This window comes from Sorex fumeus, unplaced genomic scaffold (genome assembly GCF_029834395.1).
Source record: "Sorex fumeus unplaced genomic scaffold, SorFum_2.1 ptg000043l, whole genome shotgun sequence".
Taxonomy (NCBI): Eukaryota; Metazoa; Chordata; class Mammalia; order Eulipotyphla; family Soricidae; genus Sorex; species Sorex fumeus.
Window position 1 is genome coordinate 45747166 of NW_026606100.1, and position 19333 is coordinate 45766498.

Here is a 19333-nt window from a genome sequence, read left to right on the forward strand (position 1 = left end):
TGGGAGCAGACAGAGATTTCAGGCAGAGCCTGAGCCCAGGAACAGAGAAGCAGCTGCTGGCACCACTTCAGAAGCCATTTACCTATTTCCACACTCGGACATGCACGGACACCCTCGGGAAACCCCCTAATGAAGGCGGCGGCACACCAGCTTGCTGGACCCATCATGCTAATCAGAAGTGCAGCTGCCCATCCCCCAACAACGAAACAGAAGCACCCCTATCCCAGTCTGAGCCCCCATCCTCTTCTCTGCTGAAAGCTATAGCAGCTGAGAGAGTAGTGGTGGACAGCGGGCATTCAAAACGATAGGAGGCCAGGTCAGGGGGGCTGGTTCCATTCCACACACAATGAATATCAAATTTTTTTTAAGTTTTTTTTTTTTTTTTTGCTTTTTGAGTCACACCCAGCAATGCTCAGGGGTGACTCCTGGCTCTGCACTCTGGAATCACTCCTGGCGGTGCTTGGGGGGACCATATGGGATGCTGGGGATTGAACCAAGGTTGGCTTCATGCAAGGCAAATGCCCTACCTACTCTGCTATTGCTCCGGCCCTAGATTTTTTTTTTCAGTGCTAAGAAAGTCCCTAGAAGGTACAGATGGGCAGAAAGAGAGGGCAAATATCAGGAAGAAGTTGCTCCCAAGTCTTCGGTCTTGGGGCAAGTTCCCGACTGACAAAAAAAGAGGAGTCCCCTCTTTGGCTGATGATCAGGCTTTGCCTCTGGAGTATGAAGGGGCATTAGCTGGTACCAGCTGTGCACAGCCCATCAGTCATTTTGCCGGTGGCATCTCCGTAACCCGGCCAAGGCAACCCTCCTTTGCGCCCACCTGCTCCTGGCTGCTGCTCCGCACTGAGCCCCACTGGGCATAGGGGGAGGAGGCATGGGATGGGGGAGGGGAACAACTGCTTCTTGGATGAGCACAGAGCCTGGGAGGGCGGGGAGCTGGCTGCTGGGGGCTCCCAGAACATCTGTCTGCAATCACTTAATGGGAAGACAAATGGAAGCCATAAAGAGGGAAGCCAGCCATGACCCGGCGCTCAGGAGGGGTGAGCAGGGGCTGCGGCGGGCAAGTCCTCACCCCGAGGAAAGTGCCCTTACTGCCCCTGCTCGCAGAGCCCCAGTGAAACCCGGCTCAGAGAGGCCCAACGTCCCGCCTACTCCTGCAAGGCTGCAAGAGGCAAGGTTTCCAAGCGGGCAGCCAGTCCCTGGAGTCTGTGGCTTCATGCTGTGGCCATCCTTTACCTCTGAGTACTGAGGTGAGGAGACTCACAGGGATCAAGCAGTTGTGTGGAAGAACCTATCCTCCGGCCTTTCTCTGAGGCTGTGGCGAGGGCACCCCGATGACTTGTTGGGACACAGGACTGCTTTGCAAGCTCCTGATTTTAGATGTTTTTGTGCACGCGCATGCTCACACACACACACACACACACACACACACACACACACACACACACACACAGACTTAATGGTCCAGCTACTAACAAATACCTTCAAACATGTTCATTGCAACAAGCCCCAAGTGCCCAGGGTGCCCCCTTTCAGGATCCCCTCATCTCCCATCCCTCACATCAAGCAACCCAAGAAAGCACAGCAAGACCACCCAGCCCCAATGCCACTGGTGACGTCCTACAGTGACCAAGTCCTGAAACACTCTTCGGTGACCACTTGTATATCAGTAAGCACCATGTGCTCTGGTTTCTAAAAACCCAGGCAAGTGGAGTCTGTTTCTGCAGAGGAGAAACCCGTGTCCCCCCATTCCAGCCCCATGGTTGGGAAACCAGAGCACTGCCTGCGACAGGCTCACACATGCGCGCATACACACACATACGCACGCGCACACACACACATGCACATACCCAACACACACCACACACACATATACATACACACACATGCATACATAAAGCACTTACACATATACATACATACATCCATACATACACACACATGCACACACACACATGCACACAAACCCACTGACACACACATACATACACACATATATACATACATACACACACTGATACACACACAATGACACACATATACATACACACACACGCACAGACACACACATACATACATACACACATACACACACATGCACACACTGACACACACAAACATATGCACATATACACACATTCACACACTCACACATACACTGACACACACATACACACACACTTACACATGCACACATGACACACACATATACACACATACATACACTGATGCACACTTACATATAAATACATACACACACTCACACACACACATGCACACATACTCACACACCCACATACATATACACACATACACACACTGACACACACAGATACACATGTATATGCTCACACACATACATACACACGCACACGTATACACACATAAACACACATGCATGCATACACCCACTCACACTCACACACACACATAGATGCACTTACCCCTGTGGTATGCAGCTTCATCTTGAACTTCTCCAAGTACAGCCACTGCTTGGCCTCGGTGGGGTCCAGGTCATGGTAGAAGTCTCTGGCAGCATACCCGAAACTGTGGAACTTCCGGTCGGGGGTCAGCAGGATGGTGGTGGGTGTCTTCTGGTTGGACACGCCGGGGTCGCCCCCTTCCCATCGTCTGCCAACAAGCAAGGCACGGATTATGGACCCTTCTCTGTTAGCCCACGGGACTACAAAGCCCAGCACAATGTATCCTCAGGGTCGTCCTCGGCTTGGGAAGTTGGGGTGATGGTTTAGAAAACCATCTTTCACAAATTTGTCACTTAACTCCAGTGCCCGGACAGCCCAGCACCTGTCCACTGACCTTCCCTGCCCGGTGATTTTTCCCATGCAGATGTGTGGGTGGGAGGGGCTGGGATCTGCTGGGTGCAGGCGGGGGCAGCGTAGACCTAGGCTCACGCCGCTGCTTATTCTCTAGCATGCTGCATCTCTGCCTGCTGCTGACACCCCAACTTTCTCAGCCCAGAGAGGTTCCCTTTGAGCCTGCAGGCCCCGCCTCGGGCCAGTGAGCCAGCACTGGGCAGGGGGCACCTCCCATGGCACAGCCACGCAGGCGCCATCCTGAGTGGCTATCAACCTGTGTCCACCTGCCAACAGCAGATGAGCACCTGGAAATTGTTGGTTTCAAAGGTCTAGCAACTGCCTGAGGTCACGTGAGCAGTGGGGGGCAACTATCACAGGCGCCATTTTCCCTGTCATCCAAGCTGGACGCCGGAGTCCAGCAGCCGGTTGTACACATCCCCTCTGCACTGTGCTCTCACGAGCCACACCTGTACCTGGCCTGGGCTCTGAGGGTGGCCCCGTGGCCCAAGGGATGGACCGGGTATATCTAGGCCAGGACTCGTCCCTGTCCACCCTCGCCTGTCCCCTGACCTGCCCCCAGCCGCCATCTGAGGCTCTCACCGCATCACGTGGATGCACTCAGGCTCCTTGGTGAAGCTGTAGGCGTAGCCGCTGGACGTGGTCCCAAAGTCGATGGCCACCACCACCAGGAATGATGGCTGCTCTGACACACTGGGGTCGGCATCGTTCTGCAGAGACACGAGTGACCGCCAGGCTCAGGACACCCCGCCAGTTGGGCCCGGGGACCTCCCAGGTAGCCATGCCATGTGCTTTATTGCACCAGAAGGACAGCTCAGCTCAGGAATGAGATGAGTCCAAGCCAGCACACCTGAGCTCTGGAGACCTGTGCCTCGGGGCCAGGCCATTCAAGTCTCTGAGCTTCTCAACATGCTGCTCTCATGGACCACCAGTGGTACACACTTGGCTGTGGCTTATGTAACACAGGTTGCTGCACCGGCGACAATGTGTCAGCAGTGCAGACATTCTCTTATCATAGAACTCTGAGTGGCAGAGTGGCTGTGAGATGTAGGATCCGGTGTGTACTGTTTGGGGCCGGGAGTGAGACCTCCTTCTCTCCGGCTTCATCTCACACTGCCCCCCACATCCTCACCCTGAAAGGTAGCCCAGAACCCACAGGTGCGGCTGAAAGCCACAGGAACTGGTCTCAGGGGCAGCACCTCTTGAGTTCTCAGGAGTGAGGGAGGAGGCATGTTCAGGGCCAAATGGGACAGGGGGGTGGGTGGTCCCTACCTTTAGTAGCTCCCAAGTTATCCTCTTCCAAAACAACTGTGCCTGCCCCCCCCCCCCATGAATGTGAGGCCTTGCTGGGCCATGAGGGGCAACCCAAAAAGCCAGGGTAATCCGTGTGCATAGGTACACACATGTACACACATATACCTACACACATGTGCACAAAGGCACACCTGTATACACACGTGCATCCTTGCACCTAGAAAGCCAAGGCAATCAGTACACACATGTACACAAGACATGTATACAGACACATGTACATGCTCATATGTGAACACATGCATACCTATCTACACATGCAAATGTGCATCGGCTCACATGTAGACACTCATGCACACATATGAACATATCCATACACGTGTGCATGTGTACATGAGTGCACATATGCATGCATGACACACACACATGCACACGTCTTACCGCAATATGGGAAGGCGACAGAGGTGTGATTCCTGTGTCCCCGAGGCTCCGGGCTGGAGATGAATATGCAGATGTGGGGGCCGTTTCTGGAAGAAAAGACAAAGTACGTTGCTTAGAAATGAAAAGGAAGAATCCAGGCAGAAACTTGCATGTGTGTCAGGGAGGGGGCGCTGGGCCCTAGCATGGGGGCAATGCAGAGCTGAGCCAGCAGAGGCAAGTGAGTGTCTATACCCGAAGCCCACCCTGCCCAGGGCCTTTCTTCCTGGCACCCCTGCCAGGCCTCTGACCAGGCACCTCCGGCCCCTCACAGCCAGGAGGCTGGCCCTCCCCCAATGCTGCTACTCCCTCTCAAGCTGTCTGTCCCTCTGTCCCTCTGTCCCGTGTGGCCTGAGCAGCCCGCAGCTGCCCAAAACCATGTGCAAATATCTACATGCAAACTTTTCTGCGGAAAGAGCATCCACAGCCCTCCAAAGGCTGTGGGACTCCCTCAAAAGTTAACCACCCCCACGGCGGGGTCGGACGCAGGAGTGAAAGATCCAGCAGGAGTTCCCTTGCTCTGGAGCTCCATCTGCTTTTCTCACACGGGGATACGGAAAGGGTGTGGCTACACAGTAGGAAAGCCCCAGCAAAATGACTCTCCTCCCGGGCCCACAACACAGCAGAGGTTAAGCCATAGAAGAGCCAATGGCAAAAAGCACCAAGACTGTTCAGTCCATCACCCTGAACAATATTTGTGTGTCCCAACCCCAAACCAGAAAAGGGTACCCGAGGAGAAGACACACTGTCAACGGTCAGTGCCAGGAGGCCCCAGTACTTTCTCTGCCCACTGCCCAGGAATGGCAAAGGTGGAGCTGCCAGCTGTCCCTGCAGGAGACAGCCCAGGGTCTTATGCAAGTCAGGTGCCCTCAGGGGGGCTGCAAATCCTGCACTACTGAGTGCATGGCCCTGTCGAGACAAATGGGCCATTGCCAAAGTGACAGTCAAGGGTGGGAGTTGTCTAGAGAGGCCCATCTGCTCCCCAGGAAGGTACCGGCAGTGGCTCCGCTTGCCCCTGCTGCCTAAAGACTAACCCTGCACTCACACAGGCCTCTCTTCCTGCTGGTGAGACCCCAACAGCATCGCGAGAGTGGGAGCCCCGAACGCTGAGTCAGTGTAGGGAAGGAGAGGGGGATAGAAGGCGGGTGTGAATGCGAAGCCTCAAATCTGCAGTATCCTCTTCTCGGGAAGATCTAACATCGGTGGTCTCCCCCACCCCCCACTACCCTTTGACCCCCACACAGCTCAATTCCAACCTCTGACCAATAGGTTCTGGGGCCAGTGAGTACAGACAGGGACAAACATACAACAGCAATAACAAAAACAACCAACAACTGTCCAGCAAACAAATTCAACATTGTTAGGGGCTACCTTGCATATGGTTGACTCTGGTTCAATCCCTCATGGGCTCCTCCTGAGCACAGAGCCAGGAATAGTCCCTGACCACTGACCCCTCCCCCCACTCCAAAACAAATTCAACATCTTTTCCATGTAAATGGCCAATGCACCCCAGAAAGGTCCGTAAAGGGGCTGGGGCAATAGCAGAGTAGGTAGGGCATTTGCCTTGCATGCAGCTGACCCGGGTTTGATTCCCAGCATCCCATATGGTCCCCCAAGCACTGCCAAAAGTAATTCCTGAGTACAGAGTCAGGAATAACCCCTTTGTATTGCCGGATGTGACCCAAAAATAAAAAAAATAAATAAATTAAATAAAAAGGCCCATCACTGTCACTGTCACTATCCTCCCGTCACTATCCCCCTGTTGTTCATCGATTTGATCGAGCGGGCCCAGTAACATCTCCATTGTGACAATTGTTACTGTGTTTGGCATATAGAATACATCACAGGTAGCTTGCCAGGCTTTGCCGTGTGGGCAAGATACTCTCGGTAGCCTGCCGGGCTCTCTAATAGGGGCGGAGGAATAAAACTCGGGTCAGCCATGTTGGCTGCATACAAGGCAAATGCCCTACCCGCTGTGCTATTGCTCCAGCCCAAAAAGGCCCATAAAAAGACAAATATTGTTCGTCATTCTGGACATGCAATCCAAAGTCACAAGGAGATGGAACTTCTCTCCTACTAGGATGACTAGAATTGAAAACAAAGGGAAAGAACAAATGTTTAAAAGAGGTGGAGAAATTAACATCCATGTATACTATAGCTGGCAGAAATGTCAAACTGTACAGTCATTAGGAAAAAAGTTTCTGGTTCCTCCAAGTCAAAGATAGGTGATCTTATAAGACCTCCAAGCCCACTCCTTAGTCTCTACCCCAGAGAATGAGGAATGGGAATCCACACTCAGATTGGTGTGTGGATGTTCACTGCAATCATATTCATAACCACTAAGAAGTGGGACCAACCCCAGTGTCTCATGACCTCTGGATGGATAATAGTGATCTAGGCTCACAGTGGAAGCTTATTCTGCTTCAAAAGGGCAACAAAAATCTACTTCCCCTGCAACACCCAAAATAGGCTAATCCACAGAGACAAAAAGTAGATCTGAGGTTACCAGGGCTGGGGAGAGTGAGAAACAGGCAGTTCTTGCTTCATGGGCTGTTTCTTTTTAGTATAACAAACACAGAGGTGATAGGCCCACAATACTGTAAATGTACGTAACGCCACTTAATCCACTCGCCATGATTCAAGTATTAAACGCTGTGATGTTCACTCACTTCCCAACAATAAAAAGAAAAATTTTAACCAACTCTTCATCTGCAATGAGATGCAGTTTCTGATTCCTATTAGCAGGCTCTGCTCGGTGCTCTGGAAATGAGAAAGGAGAAGTCTTGCCTTTGGCCACCTGCTAACCCCCATTTCCGAGTACAAAGATTCCCCCTGTCCATTAAATCAGGGGGGAACTTGGCCTCTCCCACCCACAGGCCCAGCCAGATGGTGCTTCTACCAGTTGGCAAGAGGTGTACCTGCCCCCAGCCCCTTGGGATGGAGCAGAAAATGATACCTTCTTTCCGCCTGCAACCTGGAAGGCCCGTGCTTATGTGTCCAGCCACACAGAAGGCCTTGGAAGAAGCCAAACATCTAATTGCCCAGAAAATCTGGTGTTGGCAATTAACAAACAAGCTATTATCCTCAGCCAAACCCTCCACCCCGCTGTCTTCAGGCTTCTAATTAGCCCGTCACTTGGCCTGCTCAAGGCATGTCCTGGGCCGTCCCCCAGACTTGCAAAATCAACATTGTTGAGCCACACAGTGAGTCCATGCCTTAGGCCCCCAGGGCTCCAGGGACCTCCAGGGCAAAAGCCAAGAATCTGGGGGTGTTCTCCCTACACTCCCCTTCCCCGTTGATACTGAACAAATCATTTGCTTTGCTTCTTGCTCAGCCAGGCCCATTGGCAGTAAACTTCACCGACTTTCACCATCAGAAATGTAAACGCGACTCCCCTAGGCCATGAGCTTCCACTGACGGGCACAGGAGGGATGAAGGAATCAGGATTTCAGAAATCTGCATGTCTCACTCACTCACCACTCTAGCTCTGTATAGGCCCGATCCAAGCTCATTCGCTAGGTGACCGGGCCCAGCAAGCAGGGCAGTGCACAAAGCCTGTATGTAGCGACAGCTCTATTCTCTAGCTAATCTTTTAACAATTCGACATGTAGAAACTTCAGTGCTTAAAATCTCAGTGGGAAGGAGACCAGGAGTTAGCTCAAAGGGCTGGAGTACATGCTTTCTTTGGGTGTTGGAGACCCAGGTTCAAACCCAATCACCGTATGGTTCCCCCTATCACCCGAACAGAAGTAGCCCCTGAGTTCAGGGCTGTGGCCCCCAAACAAGCAAATAAATTCAGGGGATGGAGGAAAATATGGAAAAACCTGCTTTGTGGCGAGGGGTTGCGGAAAGGTTAATTCTGATGAGCAAAGAGTTTCCGACCACACTTGGGGCTCTCATTCAATGGGTAAGTGATCAGGCCCCTTTGCAAAGGATCAGCAGAATCTAACGTATTGATCCATGCGTATCTGCCATCTGCTATACAAGGAGCATGCCGGATGTCATGGCTCCCTGTCCCACATAAGCCATTAGCCACAGTACGAGAGACTGACATTACCTGCAGCCAAGTTTCTGCTTCCAGACCAAGGCAGCACCCCCTCGGCCCCAAGAACAGCTTCCAGCTCAGCACACATGGGCAAGGGGAGAGAAAGACAGAACTGACAGCTGGAGAGGAATAGAGATTTCAACCAGAGATTTCAGAGGGCAGGTTTGGGGGAGAGAGAGAAAGGGTGCTGATGAAAAGATAAACGAGACCCATCTGCAGAGGGAAGGAGGCAAGACTGGAAAAGAGACCAAAGGAAAACGTTTTGCCAGGAAGTGTGTTCAGGAGGGCCAAGCCCAGGGGTCTCAGGGTTGAACTCGCCCCAGCTCCTGTTGCATTGAATCCAGATCTCAAAGAATCTCCCACTCAGATAGACACAGAAAGATTGCATTCATCTGGGGAACATAAAGCAACAAAATGGGAGACTAACACCCAGGAATGGCTGAGATTAGTACCAGGAATTTTGCTCCATGACTTGGAGGCCAGCCACACGTGCTAGGGGAAAAGGAAGCTCAGATACAGAAGAGAGCACCAAATAAAGGGTGTTGTGAGGATCCTCCCAGGGTGGGAGAAGCATGCTGAAAGTAGACTATAGACCAAACATGATTGCCACTTAATGCCTCTCTTGCAAAACACAGTACCCAAAAGAAGAGAGAGAGAACAAGGGGGAACGCCCTGCCACAGAGGCAGGGTGGGGGCTTGGGAGGGATGCTGGGACCTGTGGTGGTGGAGGATGGGCACTGGTGGAGGCATGGGTACTTGATCACTGTATAACTGAAACCCAAGCACAAAAATTTATAACTGTACCTCATGGTGTTTCACTAATTAAAAAAAATTTAAAAAAAAATAAAGAATCTCCCACTCAGAGTCCCCGGTCACCTTGAAACGCAGGCTCAGAGGGATTTGATGACTGTGCCTCAGAAGATCAGTCAAACAGACCATTGCAAGAATGCCAACTAGCAGCCACCAAAGTGTGGTAAGACTGCTGAGAGCAGCTTTCTAGGAGACAGAAAACAGCCCCAGCTCTCCTTGGTCACGTGACTTAGATCAGTTCACGTGTGCAGTCCACGTTCAGGCATTCTTCTTCTCCGGCGCTGAGACCAGAAGGCTCAGCCGGCAGAAGTGGGTCTAGGTTCACTCTTAATTGGGAATTCACTCCCCGACACTTTCTGCAGATAAGTCACCTTAAACATAATTTTTGGCGGGGGAGTCCGTGAGGGGGTGGATCTAGAGAGATAGTACAGTGAGTAGGGTGCTCACCTTGCACGAGGCAAATATGGGTTCAATTCCCAGCACCCCATATAGTCTCCCAAGCCCCGCCAGGGGCAAGCCCTGAGCACAGAGCCAGAGGTGAGCCCTGAGCACCCATCATCAAGTGTGGTCCAAAAACCAAAAAGAAAAATAGTTTCTGAGGTTGGAGAGATAGGAAAGAGATTTACCTTGACTGTGGTTTAATCCATGGCACTACATATGGTCTACTAAGCACCGCCAGGAGTGATCCCTGAGCCCAAAGGCAGGAGTAGCACTGAGCACTGCTAGTGCTCTGACCCCAAAATACAAAAAACAAACAAGCAACAAGAAAAAGTAATTTCTGCTGCAATAAGAGGTCAAAAGGGACTAAATTAACTTTTTTGCAGCAAGGTAGAGGCTAGAGTGAGTAAAAGTATGTCTTGAAGAAGTCTCTTCCTATCAGATTTCTTGCCATCTCGACCCAAGCAGCCGGGGAGGAAGTAGTTTAAGTGGGTCTGGTCAATACCCATCACTTGTCTTCTATGGTATAAAAATTAAAATATTGGCTTCCTTGGGATTCCGGTGATAAAATGCATGACTTGTAAATTTCCGACATATTTTTCACTTGCTTCTGGCTCTAATAGCTTTAATCAAAGCAGACATTCTCTAATCCAAGTCTAGATAAGAGCATGTTGAAGCCATAATTCATGAACTTGCTTGTTGCTCTTTTCTGCTGGAGACCTGAGTCAGCAAAGAGCCGTGAGCAGAATCCCAGCCTCTCTGAGAGACCTCAAATCGATCCTGCTCCATAAATACAACATTTTTAAAGCCAGAGACAGAACCAGGGGCCAGCTTGATTCTGCCAGGCTCCAGGCTCAAGCACAATGACGGGCGGTCTGAGCAATGGTGACCCCCAACCTTATCCAAATAAGTCTTCTTGCCAGCTTTCAGATTTACATAGCTGTGAAATAAATGTTTAATTTTTAAAAGATTCTTCAGGTCAGGTCCTTAACAATTAAAAAAAAATTGCAACATATATTTCCATCTCTCACCTGCTAGCTATGAGAATGAACATACATATTTTCTGGCAATTACTTAAAATCAGACTATCTAAAACAAAAAAAAAGTTAAAAAGCTCTTCCTTTCTCTCTCCTTACATCCCCTCCTGCAGTGTCAGCTTTGAAAACTGATCAGCTCAAGGTCATGTGTAGGTTACTGACAAATACCTTTTAAGAAAGGAATTAAAGCAGTTTTATTACCCCATAACAGGCTTCACGGCTAGCTGAACTAATGCATTATTACCGTAAGCTGAACTTCCATTTCAGTAAATAATTTATTTATTTATTTGATCACCGTGGTTGATGTCCAGAGTAAATGGAAATTTTATTGGCACAAACTGGGAGACCCTCCTGGCCACAAAGAAAACTAAATGTCAAATAGCTGCTCTCCAAATTCTAAATGATAATTATGGAAATGTGCCTTCACAGTGTCAGAAACTATGCATAAGTCATGTGGTGGTGGTTGGGGGAGGGGAGTCTGCCCTGGGTCCATTCTGCCCTTGGGCAGTGTCTCGCAATTCCCACCCCCGCCCCCCATGGTTTAGAGACAAGATGTCCCAGTGGGAGAGAACAGGGGCAGCTGAGTTCCCTAAAGACAGTGAAATCCCCAAGTACTATCAGTTTAGACCATGAATGTTTCTCATTCTCTCTTCTTACCCAGCAAAACAGAGACAGGCATGCATGTGCACGCGCGCACACACACACACAAACACACATATGCACACATCACATACACACAAACACATGCACACATATACACACAAACACACATACACACACACTGCTAGAAGAAATAAGGAAATGCTTTTAGATCAACAATCCTCCTACTAGTGTTCAGGACTCACGTCCAGCAACCTAGCTGCTCCTACCGGCAGGGCCCAGCATATGGAGGAGGGACTCTACCCCATGTGGGGCAAGAAGATGCTGATGTCAATCTGGTGCTATTCCATGAGCTCAGGGCTCCTCTAGGTGAGGCATGTATTTGCATCAATTTTGGTTCCTTTGTTCCTGGCATGCCGATAAATATTGAAAAGGAAGGAAGGAAGGAAGGAAGGAAGGAAGGAAGGAAGGAAGGAAGGGAGGGAGGGAGGGAGGGAGGGAGGGAGGGAGGGAGGAGGGAGGGAGGGAGGAGGGAGGAAGGAGAAAAGGAAGGAGAAGAGGAAGGGAAAAAGGAAGGAAAAAGGAAGGAAGGAAAAAAGAAAGGAAGAGAGGAAGGAGGGATGAAGGGAGGAGGGAGAGAAGGAAGAAAGGAGGGAAGGAGGGAAGGAGGGGGGGGAAGGAAGGATGGAGCATCTCTTATAGGAAACATGATCTGACAGTGGTGGCCACACAGCCTTGAGAGCACACGCTAAACCACTGACATGCATCACTGTATAACTATTATCCCACTGATCATCGAATTACTTGAGCGGGTGCCAGTAACATGTCTATTCCTCCCAGCCCTGAGATTTTAGCAGCCTCTTCTTACTCATCTTTTCCCAAGGATTGGAGGCTCTTTTAGGGTCAAGAGAATGAGACCTGCTGTCATTACTGTATTTGGCATATCAAATATGCCACAGGGAGCTTGCCAGGCTCTGCCCGTGCGGGCGGGATACTCTCGGTAGCTTGCCGGGCTATCCAAGAGGCATAAATGGGTAGGAAGTGTCTTATAATGTGTCTGGAAAGTGGCCTGGAGCATGACGGTGGTTGGGCAGTGGAGGTCGGCTGCCAGGGCTGGGTCCCTTGAGGTGGGGAGGGCTCTCACCCACCCCATAGCCTGGTGTGGAGTCCAGTGTCCATGCCACTGGACACTGACATGTACACTCTGAAATAGGATGTTCCTGACGTGTCCTGGTCCAGTTTCTTTTCCTCTTTCCCTGCATGCTCTGAGCACTGCCGGCCAGAGCTGAATGCCCCAGGACTCCCAAGATGAGAGGATGGACAAAGGACTGGCAGGGGCTTTCCCTGCTGACAAGCAGTTCTGAGGATTCTGGAAGAGCTGGAGCCCCGGTCCTTTGGGCAGGAGAAGGCAAACTGGGACACTTGGGGTGATGGGAAGGCGCTGAGCAGGAGCTCAGGGAGCAGAGGACAAAGGAAAAGAGAGCCAGTGGCAAATGGGGCTCAGAAGGGTCCCCAAGAGCCCCGAGGCCATGGAGCACCAGTGCAGCCAGAGGCCCACCCCAGGGAGCAGCCTACAGAGCAGGAGGAACTCTGCAAGTCCCCAGTACCTTGATGCAGGGGAATACCCAAGAGATCCCAGTATTCTGGGACTTGCCTAAGACCCGGTTGCTGTGCTGTGCAGAGGCCAGTAGGGCCTCAGTCCTGCCCCTCAGAACACACGAGACCCACAACTGCAGCCCAGTCGGCCAACACCAACCTGGGAGCAGCGTGTGTCTGAACTGAAGGCGACCCCAGTGCACAGGACAAATGTCTGGCGTGAAGGACAAGGAGGCCCGAACTCCCCTGAGCCTTTGACCTTCTCCCTCACGCACTGTGGACCTTCCAAGGTCCTTCCTGAGCTGATGCCTCAGAAGCGTCTCATGCCAGGAAGCAGCATAGGGGTGAGGTTTAGAGAACTCAGGGAGACCACAGAGATGGCCGAAGGTGGGCGACTGGACACCAGGTGCCCAGGGCATGCCCTTTGGCAATCAAACCTGCTTCAAGCTCCACAGCAGGCAAAACCGGGAAGGCGCCACTGTACCCTCCTGCTCTGGGGAACCCTGTGCCCAGGTCTGCATTAAGGGAGGATGTGGGGTGTCCACAGCCCAGGCACTGCCCCTGGGACACAGCCCTGCTAGCGGGGTGCAGGGTCTCGTCCATGGCTCTGTGGGGAGTTGGTGGGGTGGGGGGTAGGGAGGCTGCCCAGCACAGCCAGCTCCTCTGCAGGCAGAGTGGAATGTTCCAGAGCACTGAACAGCCTCCGCCCTGCTGTCACACCCCACTGAGCCCGGAATGTCCCTGCCCTGCACAGTGACCTCCGACCTGGCCCAGGAGGCATCCACAGGAATATCTCAGGCTGGGGGAGTGGGAGCTGGTCTCGGGGCCTCGGACCCGCCTGGCCAACTCCCTGCCCTGCTCCCTCTCTCCATACCGGCAGTCTGGGGATAGCCCGGACAGGGAAGACACTCTGCGGACATTCTAGGGGTGTGACCAAGCTGCTGGCCGTGGTCGCTTCCACTCTACCTGGACAGTTTACCAGCAGGGCAAGCCTGGACACGTGGGGGAAAGGCCCCTCGCTGGCCCCTGCCTGCCTACGCCCTGCCCCGCCTGACTCCGTGGCCTGCTGACTCAGGAGGGGGTGACCAACCGTGGGGGAGAGGGGAGGGGGATGGGGTTCTCAGGCACAACTGGCTCTAAGTGCTCCCAACTCTGCCACCCCAGCTAGAGGGAGCTGGGGAAGAGCCCCAGATGCAGAGGGAACCCGAAACAGTGCAAGAGTGAAGGCAGAGGCTGTGGAGAGTGACCCCAAGGGCCTGGCACCCCACCTCTAGAGGGTCCCCCATCATGTCACACCCACCAACCTGCCCCGGCACTTCCTGTGACTGTCCACACCCCTCACACCAGATCCAAACCCAGACCCGCCAGGCCCCACACAGGGCCCCCTGCCATGACTCCCCACACAGCCGCTATGCCAGTTGCAGGTGTCCACCACTGACTGGAGAACATCTGCCAGTTCCCCCAACTGTCCCGCGTCCCTCTTCAGGGAGCAGAGGCCCAGGTCCTTCCCTGGGGATGCTGGCTGAGCCCCACAGGGCCCTGAGCTGCTCTATTAGTGAAAAACAACTGTCTCTGCCCCGAGGCTCTGCCATACACAGGACCCGGCACAAGGCCCAGTGGCAGCAGTGCCCATGCCCAGGCCTGCCTGGAGACCCCAGGGAGGAGGAAAAAGCCCCCTTGCTGAGCTGGCTCCCAGGGGTGCTTGGGGGACGTCTTGTTCTTATCAAGATCCAGAGCACAGACGGCTGAGGGTCTCCACCTTATCACCCACCACGCATGTGCCCTCGCTCAGAAACGGCCTGAGTAGGAGCACAGGGTGGGCTGACATGATGCACAGGGGTGCATCCTGCCCCACCCCTCACGTTTCTACCCCCCACCGAGCACCCAGTAACTCCACTGCATGGATGTTCCCCAAAAGAAATGAGCATGGGGTGAGAGCAATAGCACAGTGGGTGGCTCTCCTGCCTTGCATGTGGCCCACCTGGGTTCAATTCCTGGCAGCTCATATGGTCCTCTGAACATCACCAGGAGTGCACTTGATTCCTGGGTGCAGAGCCTTGAACATCACTGGGTGTGGCCCAAGAAACAGAAGAAAAAAGAGAAAGAGAGAGAGAGAGAGAAAGAAAGAAAGAAAGAAAGAAAGAAAGAAAGAAAGAAAGGAAAGAGAGAGAGGGAGGGACGGAGAGAGGGAGGGAAGGAGGGAGAGAAAAAGAAAGAAACAGACAGACAAAAAAGGAAGAAAGAATGAAAGAAAGAAGGAAGGAGAGACACAGACAGACAAAAAAGGAAGGAAGGAAGAAAGAAAGATAGAAAGAAAGAAAGAAAGAAAGAAAGAGAGAGAGGGAAGAAAGGAAAGCAAGGAAGAAAGAAAGAAAGAAAGAAAGAAAGAAAGAAAGAAAGAAAGAAAGAAAGAAAGGACAGAGACAGACAAAAAAGGAAAAAAGAAAAAGAAAGAAAGAGAGAGACAGACAAAAAAGGAAGAAAGAAAGAAAGAAAGAAAGAAAGAAAGAAAGAGAGAGAAAGACAGAGACAGACAAAAAAAGAAGAAAGAAAGAAAGAAAGAAAGAAAGAAAGAAAGAAAGAAAGAAGGAAGGAAGGAAGGAAGGAAGGAAGGAAGGAAGGAGCATACAGCATACTGACTAGCATACTGGTCTATCAAAAGCTCGTTCCAGAACATTCCCAGCAAATTTCTTTTTCATAACCACCCCAAAATGAAAACAACCCAGATCTCACTGACAGGAGAATGACTAAGTGAAAAGTGTGGTAGGACCACACGCTGCACAACAAAGAGGGGACAAAGCAGCAATGCAGTCCACGATGCGAAAAACTATCACCAGCACAGAGCTGAGTGGGAGACCCCGACATGAGCGAGTCTGTCCCCCACGGTATGGTTCACGCCAAGCTCCAGAACAGGCAGCAGCCAGAGAGATGCTCCGAGGGCCAGCACAGGCTTTGCATGCAGGAGGCCCAGGCTCCGTCCCCAGCACTCCGTGGAACGCTGCCATGAGTGGCACTCCCTCACACCCCGCCCCAAGCGCATGAGACAAAGCAAAGAAAGAACACGTGCACTTAAGACCGAAAATGTCCAGACACCGCTGCCCCTTGGGGCACTCAGGGGGAGGGACAAGGGAAGAACTTCCCTTGCGTGGAGGCACTTCCTGTCTACTGCCTGACGGGATGCATCCATGAAATGATGGCCAGTGAAATCACCGTTTCCTCAGGACCTGAAACCAGGCACATTTGCTCCCTCACAGCTGTGGCAGTCAGAGTTTAAACTGACCTCAATGGGCCAGGGTCAAGGCATCGGAAGGTCACTGTTCCTTCCAAAGGTGGCAGGGGAATTTTCTGGCCTCTGCTAGCCCCTGAGGGAGGAACACCGCTGTCCCCTCCCCCATGGGCTGCGCCAGCAGCTGCCCACCTCACTGAGTCAGACTCTCCAGCTCACCTCTTTCATTAGACAAAAATCTTGGGGTTCCTTGGGTCCCCAGCATGCTCTCCCCTTCTCAAAAACTTTCACTTAATTCATATGTCAAGTGCCTTTCTCCACAGGAAATGACACAATATGATTATGCTTTGGGGCTGCTGGGTGAGAACACCTTTGGGGTGGAGGGGTCCCTAGTCCACTGTCTGCACACAGGTACACAATGACAGAGGAAAGCCACTGAGGACCGGCCAGGTAACTCGGGGGCCAAGCACTGCCTCACATGTGGGGTCCCTGGGTTCAGTCCCCGGCACTGTACGGAGCCACCAGCAGCTGTAGGGATAGTCTCTGAGTATGCCTGGGAGTAGTCCCCAGTCCTGCCGGTTGTGCCCCCTGAAAAACAAAAGCAGTGAGCTGTATACTGCGCATTCACACCCACGATCGTGTGTGAACTACGTCAATCATCACCATCACGAGCGACCTTCAGGGTCATCTGGTTGAACACCCACCGCACCCCTGCCCAACTAGACAGACCTGAAAGCGAGGGAGTCCAGACTCTGCCTACTCCCCAAGACAGCACAGTGCCCTGGGACAGGAGGTGGCCCCTGTCATCCTGAAAGGGGATGTTTTTTTTGGCACCAAGGGTACAAGGACTGGCCCCTACGTCTGCTTGGTGAAAGACAACGTGGGGTCAGGATAGTGCAGCAGTTGGGGGGCATGCTCAGGGCTCTAACCCTGACTGCCCTGAGTACCACAGGGTCTTCTAAGCTAATGCAACCCTAGAGGCCTGTGAGCTGAGTATCCCCAGCACAGTACCTTCAGTCTTTTGTATTCAGCCACAAAGTCCAGTTGGCCAAGAATCATTGAGCGGCGGGGCGGAGCAGGGAGGGCATTTACCTTGCACATGACCAGCATGGGTTCAATCTCCTGCATCCAACATGGCACCCCGCTCCCCGCCTCGCCCCGAGCACCACCAGGAGTGATTCCTGAGTGCAGAGCCAGGAGTAACCCCTGAGCATAGACAGATGTGACCCCAAAAGCCAAAAAGAAATCATCAGTGGGGCCCCAACTTCCTGAGTACCATTTGGAAGGCACCCTCATTGGCCCTCCTGCGCGCACTTGCACACACACACACACACACACACACATGCACACACACGCACACACACACACACACACACACACACGCTAAAGAAAGACGAAGGTATGAAACAGGGACAAGCAAAGAAAACGGAGGCCAGGTCAGGGGGAGTACCAGGGTAGGCCACCTGGAGTCCCCACGCCCTGACTCAGAGACAGGGTTCTTGGCTCCAACTCACAGAGCAGTGGGAAACGGGGCCCCTTATTCTCTCTGGGGGCCATAAATGCAAATGGCTGGGACCCTGGTCTGCAGGGTTCCCTGCCCGCCATCTGACACCGACCCCCCACCCCCCACCCCCGATGGCTGCGACAGGCCCTGCTGACCCACGGGGCTCCTCAGGGAGCAGCAAGCAAAGCTGTCCCTGCAACAGGGGACGCACAAGTGTCTGAAGGAGACCATGGGGCCAGCCGACACAGGTGACCCCACTCCCGCAGCCACCGCTGGATCTGCTCCTGGGTTCCAGCCCTGCCACCACCAAGGCAGCCCCCCCCCCACCAAAAAAAGAGAAGGGCTGGGCCTCCTGCACATTGGCTGTTCTGCTGAAGTACCCCAGTACTCAGGACTGCAGTCCTCCTTGTCTGGCCCCCCGGAAAGGGCTCTGTGTTGCCAATCTCTGCTGCTGGGCCCCAGCCAGCCCCAGGAACACAGAACCAGGTTGCCTTGCCTTCTGGATCAGTGTAGAGGAACCTGGGATCCTTTTTTGGGGGGGGGGGGGCTTTCCTGTGTTAGGGGACAAGGTGTGTCTGGGACAGGGATGCCGGAAGAGGCAACTCAGAATCCTTGGGATCCCCAGCGCTCGCTCCCCGAGCCTAAAGCAGGAGCTGGACCTCTGACCCACATCTTTGGGGATGGAAAAGATCCCAGACTGCAGGGCTGGCCTTGTAGGGGTCCAGTGCTTCCCCGGGCTCCACCTGTCTGCCTGGCTGACCACTTGGGGGTTAACAGAAGGCATCTGGGCGGGCTGGGCGGGCTGTTTCCGGCCCTCTTCCTCTGGGCTCCTGCCATGCTTTGTCCTGATGACCATCTCTCCCCTCTCTCCCCAGCACCTGCTCGGAGTTGGGTGGGCTTTCAGCCCTCACTTCCGGTAGCCTGGCTGGATGCCCTGAGCCTGCCACAGTGCCTGTCCTGCCCAGGGTGGGGATCCTGCCGCCCACTTCTGCCCCTCTGCTCCTCCAGCTGGCAGTGGGCCCCCACCTGGCAGGAGGGGCGTGGCTCCCCAGCCCCATCCCACAGAGGAGGAGATCTGCCCCGCCGCAGAGGAAGGACTGAGACCCAAACCCAGGGCCTGAGCTCGGCCATGGAAGTTCAAGGCCTCAGGAAAGAAGTCCCATGCTGGGGCTGGAGTGATAGTACAGTGGGTAGGGCATCTGCTTTGTACATGACCGATCAGGGTTCAATCCCTGGCATCCCATATGGTCCCCGAGCACTGCCAGGAGTGATTCCTGAGTGCAGAGCCACAAGTAACCCCTGAGCATCACTGGGTGTGACCCAAAAAGAGAGAGAAGCCCCACGCCGGGCTGGCCAGGCAGCGGACCCTACACCATCCAGGCCGCACAGGGAGGGGCTTGCCGGAGGCTTCAGCACTCAATGCCCCACGGGTCCCCAGAGGTCCTGGGTCTGAAGTGGACTTCCTCTGTGCCAAAGGAGAAATGCCTCCCCAGCACATGTAGAACCGTGCTT

The 19333-nt window shown here is 53.1% G+C and overlaps 1 protein-coding gene across 3 annotated transcripts in view; it reads right to left on the bottom strand.

Annotated features, from left to right (window-relative positions):
• The window catches only part of HSPA12A (heat shock protein family A (Hsp70) member 12A), a 129284-nt gene that overhangs the window by 19911 nt on the left and 90040 nt on the right, over positions 1–19333 (bottom strand). For all 3 annotated transcript variants that reach the window (XM_056120678.1, XM_056120680.1, XM_056120679.1), the window contains 3 exons: positions 4530–4615; positions 3420–3547; positions 2448–2634 (listed from right to left, as the gene is read on the bottom strand). In XM_056120678.1, coding sequence (XP_055976653.1) covers positions 2448–2634; positions 3420–3547; positions 4530–4615 — 401 coding nt within the window. The remainder of the gene's footprint in view (positions 1–2447; positions 2635–3419; positions 3548–4529; positions 4616–19333) is intronic.